The 15,396-nt window shown below is 40.1% G+C and overlaps 1 protein-coding gene across 2 annotated transcripts in view; it reads left to right on the plus strand.

Annotated features, from left to right (window-relative positions):
* Positions 1-14,808: 14,808 nt before the first annotated feature.
* RASGEF1A (RasGEF domain family member 1A) overlaps positions 14,809-15,396 on the plus strand; it is a 37,645-nt gene continuing 37,057 nt past the window's right edge. For both annotated transcript variants that reach the window (XM_006018472.3, XM_025197722.1), the window contains exon 1: positions 14,809-15,059. In XM_006018472.3, coding sequence (XP_006018534.1) covers positions 15,033-15,059 — 27 coding nt within the window. In that variant the 5' untranslated portion in view covers positions 14,809-15,032. The remainder of the gene's footprint in view (positions 15,060-15,396) is intronic.

Genomic DNA, 15,396 nt, shown 5'->3' on the forward strand with positions numbered 1-15,396 from the left:
AGGAGATATAAAACATTTACACACAACACAAAAATTGTAAATAAATTATATTTATAATAGATAGAAATTCATAGATTTTGTCTTGTGAACAGTTACCTTTCAGCAGATTTCCTAATGCGGAGATGTAAGCAAATGAAAACCCATTGCTTCTTAATTGGTGCAAACATTGACCTGTGTGAGCCTGTCTATCTTTTGTTTTAAAATTTCCATTTTTCTTTTTGCCTCGGACTAGCCACTCCCTTGCTCACAAGTTCCATCTAAATTCATACAAAAACCCTAAAAAGATCATTTAACACACAAGTTAGATGGAGCTCAGTATTGCCAGAAAATGTGTGATGTAACTAGCTATATTTGACAAAATACATCTGAAAAATCACAGGTGACAGTTTCATAGACCACTTCAGTTATCAACACCTACAACTCTCCTTCACTAAGTAAACTAAATAGAAATAGTTTTAAATAAATGATGGACAGCACCTGTTATCCACAGACCACCCTCACCCAATACAGAACTTTACAAGCATTAGCCCTGAACTTCTAACTGAAGTTGTACAAGGTAGCCCCTACAGAAATCAGTGGCCCCTGCATATCATGGAAAGCTGCTCATCAATTAGACCGTACATTCCTTAGGGCAACAATTATGCTCCCTGTTCTCATACTGCCTAACTGCATTATCAATGGACAGTAAATAAAGTTACCCCAAATAACTATTTATTATGCAAATAATGCTATTAAAGCAAAACCTGCCAACAGTTCACACACCAGACTTCTGTCCCGCACTTGCCTGGGGCCTAACTTCAACAGAAATGGAAGTCAGTGGCATTTATCCATGAAGAAGAGTTTGCAGGGCTGTGGCCTGGATTAAGGTGACAACATAAGGTGGGTATGGTGTGACCTATAGGGATGAATTTGAAGTTGGTGATCAAGGTCCTGATTCCCTAGTGCATTACTCCCAACTTATGCCACAGAAGTTCCACTGAAATCATGCCATATAAATATGAAAGAACTAGAACAAATACTACTTTCTTTCTTAACTGAGGATTGACCTTGTCTTCTACATCATACAATCAGACAGAAAACCTTAAAAGTTCCACAGCCTAGTTAATCACAAGGTGTTGTTGAGAGACAGTTTTCTAGTTATACATTTTTGTCTGTTCACTATAAGACATGCTTTGAGTAAAGTTACACGTAGGACTGCATGTAGAACAGTAATAGACAGCCTCTCCAATCAGCCCTGAGCCCTGCATACTATTACAGATGTCATGCTCAGTGCTTTTCTTTAAGTCATCCAGTGCAACATTGTTATCTACATAGTTAAAAAAACAAGTTTGATTCCATGAACAAATGTGAAACCATGACTATTTAATGAACTGCAATCATTTAAAGATATTTTCTATGAATGGAACTATAGGTCTTCTAGTTTATTTCCCAGAGTTATTTGTTCAGGGTTTTAGCTGCCTGCTCAACTCCCATTGACTTAGCTGAATTTTCTAACTGAAACCAGCACAACATTTGAAAATATAGGGGACAGTAGGTCATCTCAGATGCACCAAATAACTTCTGGAAAAATAACAGGAATCTCTGGATCCCCTAGTAAAGAATAGCTCACAATAGATACATTCAGATTCTGAAATGGTAGATTAGCACTGCAAAACAGTCAAGGTATTACCAGCAAAGGAACTGACAGGATTGCTGTAACACATATCCGTTTTAGAACTGTTTCTAACTGTTGTTAGAGCTGTTTTAGTTCGGTTTCTTTTTAAGGGTCTTATATGCAGTAAGAGTGCTACATAGTCACAAGTCCATCTTAAATGAAAAAAAATCAAGAACCATTATGAAAGGAATGCTCAACAAGTTTACAAAAGGATAGAGGTGTAACTCCTATGCTACCTGCTCAAATCTAGCCAAAGGTGGTAGTTACAAGCCCTGGACACTCATTATAGTTAAGATGCAATTAATAGGTTAATCCTGCTTGAAATAGTAACCCAGCATTGTGTTCATGCCAATTTAAGGCATGATAATACAGTAAATGAGCCATAAAAGTTATTCCTCATATAATGTGTAACAACTTTGTGGTTCGTTTTTATCATGCCTTAAATTAAACACGTGGCCAGTTGGGGCTGGTCCATGACAGATCCTGACACTCAGCTGTGTATCAGGATCCAGCATGAGGCAGGTCCAGGGTCCAGGATGTGACCATCTCTTAACCAATTGGGCAGGGGGCATAAAGAGTCCCTGGATCTCTGCCCAACCCCTGGAGGCAGAGAGTGAGTGCAGTGAGCCTGAGATTTGACAGCATCTCCCTAATCTTGGGCTTACTGCATACCAGATCTTTAAAAGCTGTGTGTACAGCTGGGCCGTACATGTGGTTCTCTCATATCCCTGGCGCCTGGGGACCCCAGGATCTAGTAGCCTCTCCCAGACCTCAAGGTGCCTGTGCACTGGGGATATCAGAAAAGGGTCCAGCATGACAGCAACCTGGGATCAAGGGGAATCTCTCTGATCTGCAGGTCCCCCTGCTCCAGGACCCCTAAAAACTGTGTGCACACCCAACTGGAGTTTTGACAAGCCATTGACTGTTGGCTGGGGCCTGGGACTGGATTAGAACTGGTTCCAGTCTCTTGTTCAGTCACCGGCCCCAGTTGATGTTCACCTGATTGTGGACACCAGACTATCAACTAGCATTATGATCCAGGGTTCTCTCTGTACTGGAAGTAAGGTGCAATTGGGATTTAATTACCATCCCAAAATTGTGCACCCTGCTACACACGTGGCATGGCAGGAGGCATGATTGTTGGGTTCATGGATTAGATCCCATCATGCCTTTAAGTGAACATCTGGCAGCAGCCACAGAGTCATTATCATGTGTATCTACATACATTTTAAAAGTATGTTTACCTGATGATATCCCAATGCCTTTCCTAAGAAAGGATCTTTCAGCCTTGCCAACTACAAAAAGCTTGAAGTTATTCTGACATTTTAATAATGCATAACATCATATATATGACAGACTATGCAGTTAGACATGCATAGGGGTTACTGAAAGAAAGGTAAATCAAAGAGATGGGTATGTATTTCATTTGAATGAAATGCACTACTGCAAATGAAGTAGTTCTTGTATAGGGCCCAATTAGTAGCTTACCCGAAATTTCTAAATAATTTTCCTGCATATCAGTGTCATAATTAGAAGGAATGCTCTATACTTACATTTCTGTTTCCAAAAAAAAAAGTGGGGAAAGAAATCAAGAAGCATTCTTAATGGAAAGTCCAAGAAGTATTCATTTCTGATACACAGATACTCACCATCAACAGTTTCCACTTTATCAGTAGTCTTATCAAGAGATACTTGGGGACAGGCCAACCATTGATTCCTAATTTGGTTATCTCCAGGCAAAGGGCAAGGCACAGTAGGCAATGTAGCAAAGCCAGTACTCAGCACTGTCTGCAGGATTCATGCTAAACATGCAGGATTATAAACTACAGGTGTTTCATCTTTCACCAGGGTTAAATATTCTCTTTGGCTTATTTTTCTTCTCAACAGAAGTTAGCTTATACCCCAATCACATGAAAGGAGGCAGGGAAACCCAACCTTTCTCCATCTTTACAGCCCCGGCACCAATCTTGAAGTCAAATAGGGAATCCAGGAACTGCACTAAATTTATGCACAACTTTCCCCTACTAGTCTAAGATGGATAATCAGAAGCATAAAGAAACTGGCAGCACCCTTAGTTATACCAGGAAAGCCTCATTCTCTGGAAAAGAGGGATTCCAGGGATGTATACTATCTAGTGTTCTGCTGCACTGGAAAGCCCGCCTGAAACTCTTCAAGCTGGTAATATGGCTATAGATAAGGTGAGAATCTGGCACAATAGACTATGTGGGACTAGCCTAATAACTGTGACTGTAACTATATTTCTTTTTTATAGCTGCTATGAAGTCCTTTTTTTCCAGAAGAAAAGCTGAACAAGAATGCTGTAGTTCTCAAGTTTAAGTAAAGTATTACATTTTTAATGTAGTATTGAAACTAATTATCTGGACTTGCAAAAGCTAGAGCAAAGGAAGTGTTAGTTCAACAGTTATCATATCATGTTGGTTAAGGTATTGAGCATTCCACCTTCCTAAATAAAAGGTCTAAAGAAAAGCTGCTAGGACCACATATCCTATGAGACAGCCTCTAGCTATCAATTATAGGCATGCTCCTCTGTTTTTACAAACATGGCAGTGGTAAGGGCAGGAAAGTGCAAAAACATGTTGTTTTTCATCTGTTATCTAAGTTGTGACTTGATCCCTAAGGAACAGGAGGCAAGAAAATAGGAAAATAGCTGCAGGGGGATATTCAACTTTACTTGTTTGAAGTGCAATGCTGTTTATTTCCTCACATAAATAGTGCTAAGGAGAACTGGTCAAGGTAGATCAAACATGTGAATTTACTAACCAGTTTACATCAAGCCATTTTAGTTTTACCACAGAAAACACTGTAAATCCAGACTAGCTTTACCTTAAACAATATTGCACAGGCACAGAGGAGGCATGTAAGCCACCTATTTGCCTTTATTTCAAGCCTGATGCAGCAAGTTGGGCATGGGCAGTGGTTGCTGTTGGACCAATGAGCTCCGAGTGTGGAGTCTTTTGTGGAGAAACCTCTTGAGAGCAGTGGGGCTCCATGTGAATACACCTTGGCACTCACTGTAGGATAGGGAGCATGGCTAGCTGCAAAACAATTTCATTCTGTGGAAAATTCAGAAATGTAGAAGTTTATTTACATTCCTGTTTGGAAGGAACACAAGGCCTTTCACATATTTTGTGGAGGGTGAAGTGACTGGGCACTCACCTGAAAATATGGCAGACGAAGGTTCAAGTTAGTCCTCCATCCAATGGAAAAAAGGACTTGTACTCACATCCCAAGTGGCTATCAGTTATTTTGATGATAAACAATAAAATGTTTAACTAAAATGTTCCTCACTGACTAATCAGGAGATTCATTTATTAATCCTGAAAGATGAGAGACAGTGACTTTAACCCCTTTAAAAATGGGATACATTTTCCCTGATAAAAAGGGTCATTACATGTTAAAAGGAACACCACCAACAATTCTGGATTCACACTTTTCCTTTTACTTGTATATTGTTTATTAAAGATAACATTTATTATTGTCATGTTTGTTAACATGACAATGGCTCCTTTGCACATAACCCAACAATATTGTCCATTGTTAAATTGAATATGAATATATATGTTTTCAATACACACTATACATATAGTGTACGTGTGTGTGCATGACTACAGACATTTGGAAGAACCTCCAACCACTACCAGTTTGCTCAGGAAATATTAAACTGTCATATGATTTATATATGCGCACACACACATATTAGTAATCACATTTTAACATTTGTATATGTATACACATATATGTGTACACACACACACACACGTCATTACTATAGGTATAGTAATGACATTTTAACATTTTATGGGCAAACTGGTAGTGGTTGGAGGTTCTTCCAGATTTCTATATTAATTTATGAGTCTACTATGTTTCATAGTAATTTATGAGTCTAGTATGTTTTTACTAAGTTCCTAATATGAACGTGTCTTATATAAAATCATCCCGAGCATTTAACAGCTGTTAGTTGAGCTGCGAGTCAGATCATTTCAATTCATTCCAAAACTACTATCCCAACTTGTACTAGCTACCTTGATGATGCCAGTATGAAGAATCCAAGCAGTAAATACACATTTGGAAGTAATTATTTTGTCATTTCTGCAGGGGCTCCCATCAAAATCAAAGGTGAGAAAGACTGGTGGCAGAGTTGGAGGAATCTTGCATTAATGCTGCTTGCTCTATATTTCTTGGAAAACAGTGTACTACAGTTTCCAACTCTAGCATCTCTCACCATAGCCTTTATAAAGGAAATTCAGAAATCAAATATAATTGACCAAAATAAATAAACTGAACCCCCTCAATGACCTTAAAGAATCATGTAAATACTTGGAAATGTTTACACAACTGCTGTCATAATTTCTGCTACGCAAACACAAGGATGACTAGCAAGATTTGTATTTTTCATGTGCTAATTACAATGCCCTGCAGCTTCTAGAACTAAAAATAAACCTCTTTTTTGTTGAGTAGGTTAAAAAATTGCAACTCGTGTGTGTATTTACAAAAATACCATTTTCAAGTAGATTGACATCAGCAGACATGCAGATTTCTTCTCCCCTCCAGGCACTAAATTGCTGATGTATGTACATGATCACTCCTTGGCATAGTTGATTTTCACATTCTGCATGGTGGCACATTTTTAGAATAAGTGGCACATTGAGAGGCATGGCTGTGCTAGTGAAGGGCACACCAGTTGGGATTAAAAGGTGAATCTATACCCCAACATTGAATTCTGATCTTTTTTTTTTAAATGTCAGATTTGAAAAAACTCAGGTACAAGTTCATTAAGACTGTTTATTAACATCCTTAAAAGTTCAGCTCAGATTGGAAACTCAGTGGTCAACACAGTACCCATAACACTTCCTGGGTTACTGCATGTACTGAGCAGGCAGCATGTGCATTCCATTTTCTAGACAGTACTAAACCAAACCCTTAGAGTATGGTCTATAATATGCAAGGAGCAATAAAGATAAGAAAAAAAGCAATGTATTTAGCAGAAATAACTGCTTATTTGCTCTGACCACCTGAATGACCCCTGATATATACTGGTATGTATATGCTATAGATGCTCATTTTGGTAAAAAGAGAATAAGCCAAGAGATAATAGTGTGTTTTTCCCTTTGTGCTACCTCTCTTTTTTGCTAGGTACTTGACCTTTAATATGGTCTTTCTGAATCCACCAGACCTGGGAAGCCTTGTGTTAATTTTTCTGTAACCATCTGATTGGACAAGAAAGCAAACTTGACTCTTTGTATTGGTCCTTCACTGATCCTGCTAGCATCCACAGGATTCAGTGGGACACGTACATCCTTAGTATGTTCAGCAGATATGTCTCAGGTGGATATAACTTTAAAGTACTGATTAGCAAGCAAGTAGATAACCTATGAAACCCCTGAAGGTAGCTGCCATTTGTGAAGTTTGTGAATCAAATAAAGAATGTCAGTATACTTCTTAAATGACTCTGGTAGAATAAGGATAAATACTAAGGCAAGAAAACTGATTTAGGTGTAGAATGAACTCAGGCCTTTGCCCAAACTCATATTCAGCTAAATGTAGATCTTTTAAAACATTCAAGAAAACCACACACCAACATGTGTTACCATCTCAGTCCAGTGCCCGAGAAACATCTCCACATCACAAACATCATCCATCAGTTTGGTACACACCTGTCTTGGCTGGAAGGTAAACGACTGAATGCGAAAGGACAATTTCCTCTCATTCTTTGAGAGATTCTCCTTTTCAATTCAGGGTGGGGGGCACAATGCTGGGGAAAATTCCAGTGATACCACCCAGCACATAACTGAAGAACCAATGTCAGACTCTAAACTTGATCTTCCACTAGTATAAATTTAGTTCGCACACACACAACTATAAGTAGTGTATGTTTTTACAGCTTTGTTTCTTTACTTGAAGCAGCACTAAAAACAGGAGTGACAAAGAATCTCAATAAAGATATCTCTTGTATATGCACTAGAAATTACCATTGCTAGAAATCTCCTGAGAAATGCTGGTTGGGATGTATTCAACAGAGCAGTTTTCATCAGGAAATGCCAATTCAGAGTTAAAACTTTTCATGGTAATTACTGGGTTTTGACAAAACTTTTATTGACACGAGACAGAATCTCTGGTCAAAAGGTAGGAGTCACAGTCAATACTTTCTAATAGCATTGTGGTTATGGCACTCAGGTCCAGGTTCAACTCCTCTCACATTTAAAGAAGGATTTGGATTAGTCTCTCGCACTTGCTGCCAGGCTACTAACTACTCTGGGGTGCTTTTCCTTAAAAATGGGAATATCTTCATTTCACTCCAGTGCAGAATGGAAAACTACCTGAAGTCTCAAAACTTTGTTGTGGAACAGGAAAAAAAGTTCCCTTCTCCCCCCATAAGACAAAAAAAAACTTGATGTCTCTATCCTGAAGAGGCCTCCTAATTTTGGAGTCCCATGATAAGCTGTTGTTTGTGATGTGTGCTTAGCCTAAAACTGCTTACAACCTCACAGACAGCGAGAGAAGGTATATTGCATGTATTGGTTCATGGCTCCTTGGCTCAGCTGGCCAGCACAGACATTTTTATACAGTGTGAATGGAAAACTACAAGCATTACAGGCAGACCTAACATCCTATTATATAATGCAGTGTTTTGAAATCATCTAAAAGCTCATGCTCTAAGCAGCAGTTGGACCATGTATGTAAAATACTTCTGGAATGCTAGAGCATACTGGCACAATAACATTTGTAAAAGATGCTGAGCATGGACATGCCAAAAAGTTCTTTAAAAAATAATGTGTAAATGTGGTGTAGCATTTCAAGGGCATACAAAATGCTAACTATTCTGTACATTGCCCTCTGACTACATTCTACACATTTCTTTCCAATAGTCATTCTGACTGCACATAACTGCAAAGCACTGAAACTAGACAAATGCTAATACTATGTGCCTTGCTAGAAGAGAAGAGGTACAAAGGTCAGATTCCACAGCTTACGTTTTGCAATAGCCAACCACAGAAAGGGGCAGTTTGGATACGTATATGAACACATGAAGGACCAAGGCCAGATCCCACTTTCATTACTTAATAGGCAGTAAAAAAAGAATACTCTATACAATCAAGCTCTCTTTCCATGCTGTCTCTCCCCCTTTGACCTTCTTCTCTTTCATCAAGGCAAATGATGTGACATTTAGTCACATGTACAGGCTCTGTTTATGAAATCAGACTTATTACTGAACAGGTCTGTGTGGAATGTAACAAGCGACTTGAATGGTTTAAAGAATAAAGGCTACAGATGTAATATTTCACAGAGACTCCCTTTGTAATTAAGGTTGCAGCCTAAGATCGGAGTGTTAATAGATCTTTGCAATTACTTGCTTTTCTGAAGTAGGAAAATAATTTATACACTTTGCCCAAGTTCATTTAAGTACATTATTTGTACCATACTGAAATTCAGCTCTTAATCTGTTAACAACTCTCAACCTTGTCCATCCAGTTTAACAAGGAATATGTTTTTTTTCCCTTTAAGAATGGGGGGAAAAAACAGCTAACTTAAACAGTAAAATCTGGAAAACTTCACTTCATAACCAACTTCTTTCTAATTTTTCATCAGTGTCTTTCCTGGTTATTATTCCTTAATTTATTATACTAACTTCTGCAAGCCTCAAGCAAGGTTGAGACCACTTTGGGTCAGGCATCATACACACAGTAAGAGTCAGCTCCTGTCCTGGAGGTTATACCATCTAACAGAAAAAAAACTGACAAAAAGGCAAAGGAAGCAACCAGCATCACCATAACACAGATGAGAAACTGAGGCACAGACAAATTAACTCATTTAGGCCGTGTGTAGACAAAATGAGAAGCACGTGTGCATAACACTTTAAAGTGGGCTAAATGCTTTTACACCGCTTTAATGGTGTCGGTGTTTGCACGCGCCGGTGGCATATTGCACATTCATTCCAACCTCTGTAGGAAATTCGGAGGCATAATGCGCCTTAAATGACTTAGGGCACTGAGCTGCCCCTACAGTCACAGAGCGAAGCACCAGGCTCCATGCAGCTCAGGGGCTCTGCACGAAGCCCTGCAGGCAGCCTGGCAGCAGCCCGGGAAAGCAGGCTCTGTCCAAGAAAATCAACAAGCCTGATCTGGCCCCTGCCAAGCCTGCCTGCCTGCCTGAGCTGTGTGGGGGCCTGGTGCTTCCCTCCACAGCTGTAATGTCTCCTGGGACCGCCCGAGCTGGGTGCCTGTAGGCAGGTGACACCTGGGGAGGGCCGCCGCTGTCGCTGTCGTGGAGGGAAGAACCAGCCCTGCCTCTCACAGCTCAGGGATCACTCCACCCACTGGCAGCTCACCCTCCCCTCCCCGCCAGAGAGGCAGGTAAATCAGTGGGATGTGTGCACAACACAGGGGTTTAATCAGCCCTAAATTGAAGTGATGTTTTTAAAACTCACCGCTTCAATGTAGGGTCCCCGTTTAGTCTCCACACACCCTTACACATTAAATCTGCATCATTCAGTAATTGAACCAAGATCTCACAAATTTCAGTCCAATGCCTTAAAAATCACAAAGGTTAACCTTATTCTTAACAACACTTTTCTTGTTGGGTGCTTTTAAATTTGCTAATGGAAGACAGGTGGAAAAAATCCCCTTGCCAAGACAGGCTTGATGACTAACTTACCTTGAAGCAAGAGGCTTTTCCGACTTGCTTGGCAGAATAGCTGCTTGCATAAGGGTGCTGCTTCAAGTCCCCTACATAATAAATGAAGGACATGCACAGGGCAAACAAAGCTGTAGCTCTGTTGATTAAGCCTGGACTGGTGTCTGTCCACTAACAAAAGATGCACACATTGAACTGTGAATTTAGAATGGCACTTTGATGTACTGTATATTACATCTTTAAGGTGCTGACAGTTTGTTCAGGAAGAGGATAACAACAGCTACACTCAGACCTTAGATAGCCTTCTACATCCATACCTCTCAAAATTCTTATTAAAAAACCTGTCATCATCCACGTTTTACAATGATGGAAAGTGATACACTAAGGGAATGACTTCTCCATCGTGACATATCAGGGGCAGAGCTCATAACAGAGCTTCACACTCAATTCCCAGGTCAATGTTCTTGTGCCTGCACCAGATGCAACTTTCCTCCAAGGCCAGCCTAAGATAGGGGAAAACAACCACCATATCAAGGTGCCATTCTAGACCCCATCACATTTCTGCTCTAGAAGCCAAACACATTACTTTGACTGTACCTTCTCTCACCTACCTATAAGAACATGCATATAGACTTAAAAATAAGAAAAGGAGTTCAACACACATGTTCTACTACACCTTTAAACTTCTCTGTCCATGAAGAGGGAGAGAAAAGAATACATACTACTCATGCTGCTGAAATGTAGCAGCTGCCTCTCTCCCAGTGAACTGGAAAATTGTAGGAGCTGCAATGTCTTGTGCTCAGGCCTTTATGGGTACATACACCTGCACTGATCTAAAGTTAGAGCAATAACTATAAAAAGAACAACTTGCCAACTTGACATTAAAGCTGGAGCTTTCATAGCTGCCTGCTTCCTACCTTCAAAGTTAGGCAAGATTCACATTGCCCATGCTATTATGAAGCCTGGGATGTTTTTAAAATGTCTTGAAGCTGAAGCTACTGGTTAAGCTTAATGAACTTTGTCAAATTTGCTAATTCTAACTGACAAGCGCCACTCTTGGTCTCAGATCCTTTTGTGCAGGCTTAGTAATGGACAGAATTGGGGAAAAATACATTTTTCCTACGCATTGACTTGTAGATATTGTTAGTTCTGGCTATAGATCTGACTACTGAATAGATTACTCAAAGAAGTGTTCACTGAGTAATGGTCTAAAAAAATAAAAAATAATAAAAAATAAAGAATTTAACTGTCCTTTGTTAGACATAATCAACCCAAATATTCTTATATCCTGTTCTTAGTTATTCAATCCAGGCAAATAAAATAAATAAATAAATTCCCAAATCAGTCAGAGGAAAAAGGAAGTGATGGGTATGTCTACACATGCAATCAGGCTCCTTAAAATGCTCCAGGGTGCATGTCTACACATGCATGTGTGTCAGAAGCAGATTGTGTCTGACAGGACCAGCCCAGTCCAGGGTTCTGCCCTCCTGCAGGAGCTTGAGGAAGTCTGCAGCACCCCTAGATGCTAGCCTCAGGCTGGCAGGGGTCACAGGGCTTGCCCTGAACCCTGGCAGTCAGGCGAGCTGTGCCAGCTCCTGGGGCAGCTCCCAGCTGCACAGAGCTCAGGGACCATATCAGTTACTGGGAATATATAGTTTTTATTCAATTGCTAGATTACGCCTTTTAGTTGTATAGTGTAAGGATTAGAATCCCCCAACCATATGATCCCCCCAAGACAAAAAAAAAGATCGCTTTCCCTGTGTATTAAAAAAACACCCTACTCTTAGTTATGGGAAATGAATATTTTTTTCTCATGCTGTGATTTCTGAGGGAAAGTAGGCTGTACTGATAATTTAAGCAATTTGATTATGAGATGCTCAATAAATATAAAGGTGGTAAATGAAGATGGATTTAACTGGGAGCAAGGTACTCAAAGTTCTATCACTGAGAGAAGGATTTTTTAACTCAGTTGATAGGACAAAGCATGCCTCAGACAACCAGCAACCTTGGTTGGATTTATCAGCAAAAAATTTCATAGATTTCATAGACATCAGGGCTGGAAGGGACCTCGGAAGATCATCGAGTCCAGCCCCCCGCCCAAAGGGCAGGAAGTCAGCTGGGGTCATAGGATCCCAGCAAGATAAGCATCCAGTTTCATCTTGAAGGTGTTCAATGAAGGCGCTTGAACCACCTCCGGTGGCAGGCTGTTCCAGACCTTGGGGGCTCAGACAGTAAAGAAATTCTTCCTTATGTCCAGCCTGAAACGATCTTGAAGTAGTTTGTGACCATTCGACCTCGTCATCCCTTGGGGCGCTCTGGTGAACAAACGTTCCCCCAGATGCTGGTGGTCACCCCTGATAAACTTGTAGGTAGCCATCAGATCACCCCTGAGCCTGCGCTTTTTCAGGCTAAAGAGCCCCAGGGCTCTCAGCCTGTCATCGAATTGAACTGCTATAAGCTTTTTTGCAATGAGAAATTTACCAAGCACTATGTTTCAAACTATCCATAATCATTTCAGAAGGAAGGCTGGTATATAATTTTATGATGAAATAAAATTATATACCTGTTTGTTTTTATAAACATATGGCACCCAATACTCTGGTGCCAAGTCATGCATTTCAGCAAAGAAACAGACATTTCTAGCACAGACAATGCAAAAAGAGATTAGATAGAATGTGAATGGGAACTTTTAAGAACTTTTTTTTTTTTTTTTTTTAAAGAATTGCTCTCATTCAGATTAACCCAACTTTTCCAAAATGTCTTTCTTGGTCATTTCTAAGGGCTCATGAAAATACAACAAACCCCAAAACCAAACAAACAACAACAACAACAACCAACAACCTTATTTTCCAGGTTGGTCAAAAAAAAGTCTGTCAAAAAAGTTCATAAAAAAAAAATTTGATCTTGCTGAACCTAGCCAAAACTTCAAGTCCACAGAGTAATACTTATACTGCTCTCCCCATCAGTTAGTGCACTGTTCTAGAATGAGGGGACTAAGGCTGAATCCTGAAAACTTCTTGCCTGTCTAAAAAAAGTAGTATGGATGGGGAATTAGTCCAGTAACCAAGAGAATTGGATTTAACTAAACCTAAGCCTCTTTCTTTTAATGAGGTTAAAATTAGGTCGTAAGAGTTAACCCAACATGCGCCATAAGCTTTGGTGATATACCATAAAGTTTACCATTGCATCTCAATAGGAATGTTTGCTGCCTTCAAACCATGTGCTATTTGGGACTTGCCCAGTACCACAGATACACAAGGAATGTCTCAGACCTCAAAAGAGATCAAAACTGTCAAGTCAATTAAAAGATACCAGCCATGATGATGGGGCATCATACCTGGTACCTGCATTAGCCTAGAACTATCAAATAAATGTTCATGGGTCATTTAAAAAGGTGGGACAGTCCTATTGAAGTCAAAAGCAGTCAATTGCTTTGCATAGCAATTTCTGGGCAAGAGAATAATTGTAATGTAAACAATTCATGAGGGAGAAGCTCTTCTCAATCGGCATATATCTTTACATTCTGTCATCACACAATTCAAAGGCACTGCTCAGTGCTGTGCCTCACCCTCATAAGTTATTTTGAATTGTACTTCCCAACTGTATTGGTTCATACAGTTTGAGATTCAAGGTGCCAGAAGCAAACCTGCACAATGTGCCATTTAATTAGTACTAATTCATGCTAATTCCAGCAATATGCCAGTGAATGAAAGAAAGGCCATAACTAAATGGTGTTCAGAACTGCAGACAGCGCTCTGGATATTGAGGTTTGATGACAATTTTCCCACACACCCCTAACAGCATTTTCTAATACATCTGAAAACTTCTGAAAAATGTGTGGAATAAACATTTAAAAGAAGCAAACCAACTATCCAGTTCTTAAGGACCTTTAAAAAGTACTCTTGGCATTAGCACAACTCAGCTCCTATTACAAGTCCTGGTGAAACTGCTGTTAACAGCACTGGGAAAACAAGTTTAGTCGATGCTGAGACTTTTATGAAAATCCTACCAAAGGGGTCTGCCATGTTGCTTAGCCTTACTTTAAAATTTCATGCAGATATAGATTCCAGGCACCACTTCCTTCCCTAAAGAGACTGCAGCTTTGCACATATATGGAGAGAAAACAAAATGAATTGGCACTTTTATTTTGAGGACACAATGCCACAAGTCATACATGTCCTGACTCCGTTTGCCATGGTTGTGCTTCGCTTGACTCTGATCTTCTCTGAAGTAGTCCCAGACTAGCCGACAGAGCACCACCACTGCCAGACACCCCACAGGGAGCGAGTTGTTTATCTTTTCTATCATAGAAGAGAAGCTAAAGTGCTGCTGTTCTTGGCAGCCAAGCCTTTCTGAAGAAAAAAAGAGGAGGAAGGGGAGGGGGAACTTCATCTAAGCAATCAAACCTGTTGGACAAGCCAGGGCTGCTATAGAGAGAAGCAGAGGGTGGGCTTTTCTTTCCTAGTGTGTGCAGTGCACACATACAAAAGCCAGCCCCAGTACACTCGGCTTCTTTTGAATTGGACAAGCTCTCCCTCAGCCAACAGATTGCTGAGCCGGGGACTGACGTCAGAGGCAGCCCTTGGAAACTGCCAGTTTTCTGGGTTTGTTCAGATGAGCCTGAAACTCTTCAGATGCGAGCTGGCTGGATCTACTATGGCTGGCTGAGGCTTTTATACTTTGAAAGAAAACCCCACCATCAAGATTTTGAGAACTGCCAAGGCTTATGTACATACTACAGAGGAAAATGAGGGTAAGATTTCAGATCTTTAGTTGTTCAGCTATGTATGTGATCTGTGTGTATTTGATTGCAATGCAGAGCCTTATATGACACTTTTTGCCATGGTGAAAGCTTGAGCCAAATTTTGCTCTCATTTACATCAGTAGAAGACTACAGGTTGTTTTAAGGGACTCAGTCCTGGATTACTGCAGTGTAGCGGAGATCAGAATCTGGTCATGCGGTCCTTTGAATTCTTTGTTTTGCTGCCAAAAAAGATGTTGGTTAAACGAATGGGATCCAGTTGTTCACCTTAGAATTTCTGCAACACCCTTAAAAGAATGTTTTAAGCAAGTTTTTAAAAATATATATT

This window comes from Alligator sinensis, unplaced genomic scaffold (assembly GCF_000455745.1).
Source record: "Alligator sinensis unplaced genomic scaffold, ASM45574v1 scaffold188_1, whole genome shotgun sequence".
NCBI classification, from domain to species: Eukaryota; Metazoa; Chordata; order Crocodylia; family Alligatoridae; genus Alligator; species Alligator sinensis.